This window comes from Schistosoma haematobium, chromosome ZW (assembly GCF_000699445.3).
Source record: "Schistosoma haematobium chromosome ZW, whole genome shotgun sequence".
Taxonomy (NCBI): Eukaryota; Metazoa; Platyhelminthes; class Trematoda; order Strigeidida; family Schistosomatidae; genus Schistosoma; species Schistosoma haematobium.
The window spans coordinates 51,359,135-51,371,409 of NC_067195.1; the positions used below are offsets into that span (position 1 = coordinate 51,359,135).

The 12,275-nt window shown below is 30.2% G+C and overlaps 1 protein-coding gene across 1 annotated transcript in view; it reads left to right on the forward strand.

The window, feature by feature from the left end:
- The first annotated feature begins 233 nt into the window (after window positions 1–233).
- The window catches only part of PDE7A (High affinity cAMP-specific 3',5'-cyclic phosphodiesterase 7A), an 84,941-nt gene continuing 72,899 nt past the window's right edge, over window positions 234–12,275 (forward strand). The window contains exons 1-2 of the mRNA XM_035734140.2: window positions 234–323; window positions 7,451–7,720. Of these exons, the coding sequence (XP_035589098.2) occupies window positions 7,651–7,720 (70 nt within the window). The 5' untranslated portion in view covers window positions 234–323; window positions 7,451–7,650. The remainder of the gene's footprint in view (window positions 324–7,450; window positions 7,721–12,275) is intronic.

The following is a 12,275-nucleotide window of genomic DNA, read 5'->3' on the forward strand; positions in this document are numbered from 1 at the left end:
CCTTTAGGCCCTTTCAGCAGTTCGATTCTCAGTTTGATCACTTTCATTTTGATTTGATGAGCTTGTAGTGGCACTGTACTCTAACCACACATCATGACAAATCCACAATTTTAGGATAAGTTCTATAACTAGAGCAGTACTAATAACGAAGTAGGCCGTATATTGAGCGAAGTTTTGTTTTTCTATAATACTCTGTTATAACTTGCTTGTGCATTAAAAACAGATCTGTAGGTCATTGGTAGGTCATTTCGTGTGCAGATGATAACAACTGGTTTCTAGTAGATTACTCATCACTTAGTTTGTTTCCTTAACGAAAGTTTATTGTAAGTTAGAGCACGCTTTTGATTCTTTTCCTCTACATTGCTTTACGCATGTTTTATATTCGTAACTTATCAGTCTATTGTAGCAAATTTTTCGGATATAGAACTTGAAGTGATTGGTTTTTTGCAATGCAAAGCAACCTAAATTGGTTATTTAATTATATGTGCAGATATGGTAGTTTTCTCACAGTACTGCACAACGTATATCATTATATATCATGCCATACTGAGCTCTATTATATATTTTACAATATAAATTTCATCTTCCATAAAAATTAAGTTTTTCGGGAATTAAACCGTGGACGTAATAGCACGATAGTTTTTTCGGTTCACAGTTCAGTCGGTTTCACTTCTCTTTTTTAGCCACTTTCTGGTCTAATGTGACCATTCTTTAGTGACAGTAGATAAACTAGTTATCCATTAGTTTACGAGATCAAAATCTGTTCTTAAAGGTATTATCTAAACATCTGAGTAATAGGTCTGTGCCAGAGAGTGTCGTGTTCATCAATTTATACTTGCTTACTTAGTAGCACTTAAGTGTTCCATTAACAACTCAATTATTTACTGGAACTTGTCACTATTTTTTCTCAGAGCAGGCAACGCCAAAGATTGTAGGTTTTTATTTGGATCTTCCGAAAGTATTCCACCGGAGCAGTATATTGGTAAAAGATGAACCATAACATTTATCTTTGTTTTCAAGTTAATTCAAGTCGAAAAATCATTTATAATCGTATAGAAAAAAGTGATGAACTCAGTATTTCTAGTTAGATTATGATTATGTCACATAAAAAATGAATTTATGAAACACTTCCGCTCCGCAACTCTAATATTTATTAACCTAAGTGTTATTGGTTCTGTAAAATATTTAATACTATAAAATATGAATTTTTTTGAAGTACTACATTTGGAATGATTGCATTATGAGGTTATATCTTTATATGAACTTCTTAAACTGAGCTTTTAAGTGTACAAAATTAAGCCTAGCTGACGAATTGTAACGCATAATTACAAGGCAATCATTTTTTAAATGATAGTTGTGTAAATGAGGGAAAAAGATGCCATTTGATAACCCTGTACAAATTCGTTTATTATAATTTAAACAATAAATATGATCAAAAACATGCTATCTATATATTTAAACTTGCGTTTAACGATGATTTGCTGATTACCATACATTTATCTGAACTGACAAGTGGAAGGTTATAATTAAAAGCAGTACTTAAGCTAGCCACACAAAACTACTATTGAATAATTAAAAGAATACATCATCCTTAGTATTTCAGCTTTATTTCTAGTTATCAATCCACTTGTAGTTATTATTTTACTGGAAGGTCGAATTTTTAATGATATACTTAAGAGCTAACTTAGTTAATTCTGAAAGACTTTAACTTTATCTACGTTTTATAAAATCATTGGATGCATTTATTCAAGTGAAATTTATGTCATATGAATAATTAATACTGAGATCTATTCTTTGTTACTTTCATATTATTAGTTAATCTCGGATGAATGGCTTGCCATAGTTGTTGTAATATCAATTTAAGGTTGTACGTGTTGTTTTGGCTCGAGTTTTGTCAATAGAACTGATAACTCAGTAAATTAGTCTTATTCTCAACGGTATTTGGTTGTTGTGGATCAAGTATAGCTGCTAAGCCGTCTCTATAAATAACTACATCTCAGCTCACTGTATTTGCAGTTAAGTGCCTGGAAGCAGTGTACGAAAGTTCTGAGCTATATTTCCATATTTGTTGACCTTCACTATATGCTTGTTGGAGTTTAACCAAAGGTGCATGTCTTTCAACGCATGACTTAGCTAATATTTTGTGAACACCACTACAGTCTCACATGGGATTCGTTATTTAAGAATCTGATTTGCATATAACGCATTGAAATCTTTAAATTAACGGAATAATTGGATGTATTTCTAATTAGTGAAACAAATTGCTAATGGTTCAGTGGTAGGGAAGTATTTAGTTTGTGGAAAGATGTGATTAACTTTATAATTCAAAATCGCAATCGTTTGTATTTATTATTCTTTCGCTATGCTTTCATTTTTCATTACTATTAGTTTCCCTCTTTCTGTTAATCAAAGGGATGTAACACCTGGAAGAGATGCACTGAAGTTTAAAATCCCATTTTGTTAAACTTTAATAAAAATCTAGTTTATTGGGTAACAAACAAGGTCATTCAGTGTTATCTAGTTTGTTAATCTTGTATTAGTCAAGAACTTGGATGCATTACCATTAACTTGGTTTTGGACGTTGAAGACAACCTTATTTTTTGAAAGTTGTTAAGCCTTTTATTTAATATTTTCTCAATTTAAAACGTTCCATATATATATTCAGTTGGCAACACAATTCCTGAACTCGATAGTATGTGGTGTGTCTTCCCATGTTTTGTTTCATTTTACAGTTACGTGGACAAAAACTGGTGTTGTTGATGAAATCAAAATCAAATTCTCTTCTGTCAGTATTTGATAATAGAAAGTTTGTACATGACTTCAGTAGTTTGACAAATAAGCTTGTAATCATCCTTTTTATTATGTCTTGCATGATTATTATCATCATTATTTTCTAATAATATTTGTAACAACATAAATAATTACACTTGACTGAAATTATAAGAAAGTAGTTTATAAAAACTTGTTTCACATAAAGAATAAGTGAAGGGTAACTGTTTCAAAGGGATTATTAGTTATGATATTATCGTATTGTTATTGTTGTTATTCACTGTACTTTTTCTGAAAGCTGGGCCATTTTAAAATGGGAAAAATATAAACACGACAAGTAGTTAATCTAGGAATATCTGCAACATTATAATAAAATTAGTTAAAGTACATACAAACCATTTTCTTGATCATTTCAAATGTTTATACGATAAGTGAGTGGAATTGAGTTTTGCTTCTTAGTGATCACATAATTTCACGGATGAAGTCCAGCATTGAAGACAGTAACTGGGAATTCTTCGTTTTGGGTTACGCAACTCAGTAACGAGTTTTTTTTGAAGGTCGCTTGCTCTTCTGAAACTTAAGTTTATCCAAAACTCGAATTATTCACTAATAAACTGGTGTGAAGCAGCTTCTTCAGGTAGTGTGTTGTGTACAAAAACCAACTACTTATCAAACTTTTCTATTTAAAAATGCAATGAAAGTCATTAAAATGGATAGGGTGGTAACAATCTACATTTCGTTTAGCGTCCGATAAGTGGAGGTTAGCTGCATCATAACGCATAATCACACACCTATGGAATTTCGCCCTTTTAAGGACAACCCATAGAAATATAGTGTCGGACATAATTCAGAGCTACGGTTTGTCACTTATTATAGTATTTACAGCCTATTTGATCGATAGGCCATTAGTAATCATATGTATAGTGACGTTTAATTGGATATTTTTACAGATTCCGTTGGTTTACGTTTCTGTGTTTATTGAGATATATGCCACATATATTTTTAGTATTTTATTTCGATGTACAAATAACTTTAATACGGTTGATTAGTCACTGAGTAGAGGGCGGTATCATGTTTGTCTGGTCCTTTTAATGCTGTCCAAACTCTATGGGTCAAGGTGTATCGTAACCACTAGTTTGAGTGACTCAACATCACATGGACTGTGTTGAGATGTTAGGTAAAGTTTCAGACCGTGAGTCTGGGTGACACGGGGTCGAATATTTCAAGGAGCACATGCTCATCCAATATTACACGTAAATTTTGCTGACGAGTGTCAATCAGCACGAAACCTAAGTCCAGGGTTTCTTGTAGAATACCTCCAATAACCTAAAAAAACTTAACACAGTTAAATTAATGAAGATAGCAAATGAAAATAAACAGTCTATTGATTTTTACTTATTTTCATTATCATCATCACCGTTGTTATCACAATCGTTAGTGAATGCGATCACTATGTTTGCTATAACAAATGCGGCCCAGTTGTCAATAAATGTAATGGTGACAATTTTTATCACGATAATGGAATTTATAAGGGGATGATTAACAATTATTATTTAAATGGGGAATGAATTAAAACAGTATAGTTGCTTTCTAGATCTTTGTATTAGACACTTTTAAGATAATTGGCGCGGATTACTAACAAGTGCGTCGTGGGAAGCAATCTTATACCCTTGATAGTCGTGTAATTTTTTGCAATAAACGTTCAGATCATTGTTCTGTATCCTACACCCGTTTGACCAGTTTTATTAAGTGGACAAATTCGATATCCATAAATAATTTAACCAATTAATCTTGATCAACAAATCATCATCAAAGCGTTAATCACTGTAAATAAAACAGTTTCAGCCTAAAATATGTCATTTAATTGTTCTTCTAAATGTATCGTCTTATTTTAGTATGATAACTATTTTTCAGAAATTTAAAACAGGTAGTCGCTTCTATGAATCTCGATCAAACAATGAGTTTAGATCAACTCCATCTTCTTATTGTTCTATCGAAATTTATGATAACTATGGTTGATTCGTTTCCGTTATTTGGTCAATGTCTAGATAGTTTAATCATGGATCCCAAATTAGTCTTGATTGTTTATTGGATAACTGAAGAAAATTTTAATAATTACATTTTATACTTTCGTATCTGTGTTGGTGAAGTAAATACATATAAAGTTGTTTTTGGGACTTACCTGATGAATCGTAAATTTTTTAGAATTAGATGACATCAATTTAATCGATACAGTTATCCAACTACGAGAATAGAAGATTTTCGCAGCAGTCTATTAATTCATTACTAATAAGCTGTCGATATAACGTCTTTCAAAGACTCATGCCATGAGTTGACTTATGTGACTTCTTGTTTCTGTTTGCCCGACTTTAAAAACTTTTTAAATTGACTCATTTACCAGATACCTAAGTATGAACTACATTCTAATTAAGAAGGGTAATTATAACATTCGGTTGCTAAGACTGATCATGTCAATCATACCTTAATGTTTCTTCATCGAGTTTAACTTTCTAAAGTGTTCTGCTCTGAAAAATCAGTGAACATTTCAGTTTTGTTAAAAGCATTCAGGATATGAGTATGAATTATTCAAAATTAAAAGTTCTTGCTGTTTTTGGATAATCTAGCTTTAATTCAATGGAGAAAAAAGATACTTTTATGAGCAACTATTTTCTTATACCTACATTTATGATGCTACATGACGAGCATTTGATTCATAGTTTTATAAATGTTTGCATCAGTGAAAATCTTTGGCATTTCTACTTTAGATATGTTGTTTACTAAGTGCTGGCTGAAAGTATACTCATATTTGGAGTTCAACTAAGTAACTAACATTACCTGCATAGATCGTATTTCATTTTTCATTGGAAAAAGTTAGGATTGAGTCTTTTCACGTCAAAGATTTGTAGTGTATGAAATGTTTCAGTTAAAGTGGTATATATTACTAAATTTACGTTGCCTATTTTGTGTTTTGAGTGGGTAGGTTGAAAATATTTCCAGTGTGATTCGGTATTGAAAAATTAGAAGAAATCTAAAGATATTTACAGTGAATGCTTCTTGGGTGCTTATATCCACTTAATTACTTTTTCAACCATCGTTATGAATGACTTATCCTTCATCAGTTTCTGTTTTCATGGTTTCACTATTTTCACGTTTTTCCTCCTTTTTTTACTTCTCTTTTTTGTTACGATTAATACTATTACCCTCTGTAGAGTTCTTGATATCTATAGTATTACACCACAACAAAAAGCTTTACTATTTCGGTTGTATTTATAAGCTGTATTATGCCAGTATTGTGTAGTAACTTTTCACGTTATTTTCACATATTTGTCTTTTTATTTTAATGATTTCGTTTCATTACTTTGGTGTGTAAAATGTGATAATTTTGAACAAATAAATGAATGATTATATTTCGAAATTCCGTTTCAGATCTTACGAGCATCATCGTGTCTGTATTTTTGACTGTAGTTATAATTCTTATGTGGAAAAGTAATTGTATTAAATAGTTAATAGCGATGTCAGTAACTTCGTACAAATTATGTTTTATCGTCAATTCCAGGTTTACAAATAAAAAACAGACACGACTTAGATTATTCAAGGCAAAAATAATGAGGCTTCAAGTGAATGGATATAACTCTTAAGAATAATAATAATAATAACAATAATAATGATAATAATAGTAATAATAGTAATAATAATAAAGATTTTGAATACTGAATGCCTAGACGTTTTTGAGGGCCGTTGTCTCTTACAATAAAATGTGTCTAAAGTGATTGCTAACTTAGTGATTCGAGTTCAGAACATTCATTTGTCTGTAAGTATCAGTACCAAGATTGGACTTGGTAGTTTTAAATAAATTGAGCGTTGGGTAGAAAGTAGTTAATGAATGTATTTTTCGTTACGTCCCAATGAGTAGAAAAGCTATATTTCTGACGTTATGTGACTTAATATAAGCCACTTCTGTTCAGCTGTTTGGTTGAGAGAGTTTATATTAAACTATTCAGAATATGAATAGTTGTAAAAAAGGATTAAATACCAATTTAAGGAATCACCCTTTTCTAGATTAAAAAAGTTTCATTGAGCATCATTGTTGACTTCCTTATGGTTCTTAGGTAAAATATTTTAAGAACTTTGTTTTCGTATTGCATGATAGTGTAAAACTCTAAAAAGTCTTACTAGTATACCGTAGACTCAATGGACGAGTTATTTTTACAGTAAAATATGCATACACAGATAAAGATTGGGATGGAGTTTTCAAATTTTCACTGTAAATTTATCAACCTGTAAGTTGAAAAATTGTTTAGGATAAAGTAATGACTCATCAGTGAAATCGGAAACGAATCTTGCTAAGCTTTCAAGCTGACTGAAATTTAAAATATGACTGAATTTTTCCTGCTTTAAATATACTGTATTCACTACAAAACGTGTTAGTTGTGAGTTAATTCCTGTTTGGTGTTTTGATTACGCGATGCGCATAGATTCTGGAGACCAGGACAGTGTTGTTATTCAGTGTCTTTCCATTTTTAAGTGTTTTTCCTCGACTGATGCAAGTTCTTAAGGGAATCCGGCTTCAAACTATACAAAGTTTTTTTTATAAAGCTGATTAATTTGTTTATAATTTTCGATGCAGTCAGTTTTGTTTTTACAGATAACTTCGACTTCATTGCTCTAATTTTGATTGCAGATAATATGTCGGTTAAAACAAGTTACAACTTCTCAAAATAATTACAAGTCATCTATCATTCCAATCATTTTTAAGCTATTTAACAGAATTTCAACATTCCATGACATTAAATAACAAGTAATAGCTGGTTTATACAGAAAAATTGCGCAAAAGTGATACGTTTACTGTGCAATTTGTGCAGTAATTGTAGTGGGCACAAAATGAGGCGATCGAGAACCGATCAAAAATCAGGATCATGGAGTCATATGGAGATCGATTTAACAAATAAAAGTAAGCAGTTTGTTATTGTACTTTTTTTTCAAAAAGACTACGATTTTATCAACATAATTTTTACTTCTCAAAACATTTTGTTTCCACAAAATTTAATCTGTATTTACATCTTGCCTTCATTTGATTGTAATCCAGATTTGTTTCAAGTGAATTTTTTCTAACTGAGATGTATTTACAAAAAAAAAATCAAATTCAGAGATATCTATATTGGATAAGCAAACTTTCGTGAAATTGTTTCATTTTCCTGTTTGTAACTTCATTTAAGAGGCAACAATTTATACTTATAGTTGCCTATAATTTGTATGGTCAGGTGATGTACAGCAGATATAGCTAGTAGTCACGTGTATAAATCTGTACTTAATTTGTAAATTGCTTTTTTAAATAGCCGTGACGAAATTTTTATTTTGTTACTTACCTTATTAATAATTTACTATCCAGAATAAACCATTTACGTTTTGTGATGGTTGTTAATGATAATTCATTTATAATCTGTCCTTGTTTTATTGTTCTGAAGTCTACAGTTCATTATCAGTATAGAAATTTTAAATACTTCAAATCATTTCGAGAGATGTATTTACTACACAAAAAACACAACTATCACATGATAGTCAGAAAAATTTGTAGTTTACATCACTAACTGATTTAATTAGGTAATCAGTGAATACTAGAAAGTACTGGACTGCTATTTTTGTTCTGTGAGACTTCTCAGGGGTGTGTATCCACAACCTCACCGAGGATAAATACAGGATTTTTAGGTTTCGGAATCATATCTTAATCTTTTGACTTCTGACGTTTCATCCATTAGTACTGTGACCAATGGAGTTCAACCATGTCGGGTGTGTAGCAATTATCCACTGAAGGCAGTGCGACCTGAATGAGTATTATCGTAAATGGGTAGAAGTTAGACAAGTACGTAATTGGATTGAAGTCTAGATATTAAACACTTACCACAAAGTTTGAAGGTGCTGGGTTCGATCCTAAGTGGGTTCGTGAGTGAGAATTGTTCAAGAGTCCCATGCCAAAATGAAATAGCTGTCCAGTACTTCCCAGTTAGTCGTTAATACTATGATTATTTGGTTGTTGTAGTTATTTTTTCTGTTTTCACAATTTGTGTAATTCACTTTATCGTATTTTATGGTTTTCATGTTAGACACCTAAAAATACATAAATTATGTAGAAATTGATAAGTGTATATATAATCCTAAGTCAAAGCATGTATATTTTAGAAGAAAAATTGTTTGCATGAAATAGTATTGCTACCGTTTTTTTGTTGTTGAGCCAACACAGTTATATGGAAACATTGTATAATTAAATGATAATAATTTTCACAAAGAACTGATATTGTGCACCTACAATCTCAGGTAAGATTAATTCTAGGCCGTTCTAATCTCACAGACTGAATTTAATATGATAATATGATTGAGTTGATGTCAGTTTTTTGTGGTCAGAATAACTTCTTATTAGTTGATTTTCCTTAAATCTATTAAGTTCTTTCTTAGTGTTAGTACAATGTAGGTAGGGAGAGATTAAAAAGGAAATGCTTTTAAAATGTACAATGGGATTTGAAATGCTCTACTTACCAACTTACACGTTTAGTATAAAAAATACAGTTGAAATGGTACAAGCGGTGTAAAAGGATGACAAAACTGGACTTAGAATAAAATAAAATAAAGCACGATGGACGTTATTGCTATTAACTCTTTAAGGTGGTTAATGCGTAGCATAAATGGGAGGAGAGGGAAAAAAGAAAGAATATCGTATATATATAACAAGATATCTTGTTGTTTACTATGGTAGTTGGTTGATAGCTGGGATGGTATGAGTTAAAGTACAAAATTCTGTGTAACATTTCGCGATCGTTATTCGTTTAACTAATACACTTTGTGAATGATATCATGTCAGACATATCAAAATGTCAGAATGTAATATTAATTGTTTGACTGAAAATGTTAGTATTTTTTGTGTCTGATAAATCAGACAATTATCTAACTTGTTCCTTTAAAACTAGAACTAGTTAACTGAATTAGAAGCAAAACTCATGTACAAATATATATAATAGGCCTTTAGATTACATTCACGCTAAACTAACTACAGACTAGCTGTAATTCTATTTATTGAAAACACTGATAGGCATAAAAAAGGTTATTTATTACATTGCATTTACTCAGAAAAAAATCAATAAAAGTTACATAATACGAAAAAAATGTGATGTATAGATGCTTGAAGTCTAAATACAAAAGTATTTGGGAAAAAAGAAATAAAATGATGTAAACTATAAAAGATAAAAAACCCTGTTTATTAACATCTTTTTTCTGGTCCTTGAAAACAATCAAGTATACTTGAAAATTTTCTGGCGTATAAAAACTAGCATTATTAAATGAAGTATTTATTAGTTGAGTTTGAAAATTATTGACAAGATAATACAGAATATGATAAATGATCTAGTCTTGCCTACCACATAATGAATACTTACTAAATATACTGAAGTAAAATTAATTCTTAACTTGAAAGTTAATGTAGAAATATCATTTTAATGTATTGTGTATTTCCTTGGTTACCTTGATTGTAAAGTTTCCATAGTCCTTATAAACAATACCATTAACATCTGCTTCAAATAGACAATATAGGTGTATTTCTATTTTTAGAAATTAGTTGATTAACCCTTATTGTTATACTAGCTATGAATTTCAATAACTGAGTGTACGCCTTGAGTAGTTGTTGTATTTTGTTAATCTAATCAATATTTTTCATTAGAATCATGAAGCGATCAATGCTGGACCATCATTGAGAATCTTTGATGTTCTTCTTTAAGTTTTAACTTCTATTATAAATAAAAATATTATAATTGTAATATCTCAATGAGTAGAAAACTTAAATTTTCTGACATTTAGTGACTCAGTGTAAGCCAGTTTTTCTGAGAATAAATAACCAAGTTAAATTAATCCAAGTTTAAATAGTACGAAGGAACATAGCAAGAATATTAGTTGCGATCAATCAAAAACAGGTTTGACCAGGTCAATTTTTATTGATAACAATCCACCCAATGCTCAATTTATTTAAAATTATCAAACCAAACCTTGATAATAATGTCTATCAACTTCTAATGGTGAACATATACTATAATCTAAGATAATTTCCAACATTCATCTGTCTTCTTTTTTAATAAAAAATTTAAAGTTGGCTTGTCAAATATATCCACAGAGGAATAATTGGAAGTAACATTATTTACTTGAAATATATTTTTTTTGTAACTAATTACAACATACCTCTAATATGGAATAATTTTTATTGTTGATAAGGGTTTCGTACAAGGTCGTTGAATTAACATAGTCATGACTTACTGAAAAATATTATTTATGCTATAATGATATTGTTTGTATAACATATGGTGGTGAGACTATAATTTATGGGCGACCTTTGAGCGACGCCGAGGTGACCTTGGGAATGTCCACCTACTTATTAGGATTAAATGGGGGTTATGAAGTAGTGTGAAGAATAAAGATTATGATTTACAATTGATGGTTAGGGTTAGGAATTTCATTTATGGTTTTCATCACGAACTGACATCAGCTATAAGGTCAATACTCTATTTAGCCAAATGAATGATTGAGTTTCGCGCCAAAATTCGATACCTCTAATCCTAAATCTGATTGGCTCGTCCATAATTTATACTTTCGCTCATATGGTTATCAATATTCGCATTTATACTTAGAACTCTTTAGTAATGAATGAATAGCTCAACTTACAAGTATTTCACTTAGAATTTATGCACATATATTGTTCTGTTTATTTGTGATTTATTTTAATAGAAATAATCGTGTTAAAACAATATATTAAACAATAAAATAATTTTCTCTCTTCTTTCTATGTCATTCATTATAAGTAGTCGCGCTTGAGGTTGTATACTAATAGCGTTTCATATATATATATATATATATATATATATATATATATATATATATATATATATATATATATATAAAGTAGACATATGTGCATGTTGGGATATTACGTGTTATCCAAGAGTTTTAGGAATTAGTTGCATACGTTTGCTCTACTGATTTGTTGCAATTTCCTGCTTATTTTTATGCTTAAATGCCTAACCAAGCGTTGAGCACTTGTAGTAAAAAACACTACTCTCTCTCCCTTTATACATATATATGATTATTTGTTGTCTTTCTATGAGTTCATGCGTTTCTATTGGTTATGTCAGCTTGTTTATTTATCATATATTTTGGACAATCATATGGAAATGAATTGTGTTTATCGTTTTCTAGTTTGTTTATTTTCTAATTTTTATACATTCATCTATTTTTAGCTTTAAGTAATCATGTATTTTTCGATAAATTTAGTTATGTCTTTACATATTGTCCTCTAAATAATGTCAGTTTTATACGAAATAAATTCTATTCAAATAAGGATTAGTGACCGTATATTTAGAAGTGAATTTTCTGTAATTCTAATACGAAACCTTATTTTATTAAAACAAATGAGCGAAAGATGACCCAATTATTCATTAATCAAGAAAAACGTCTCTATATATTACATATTGATC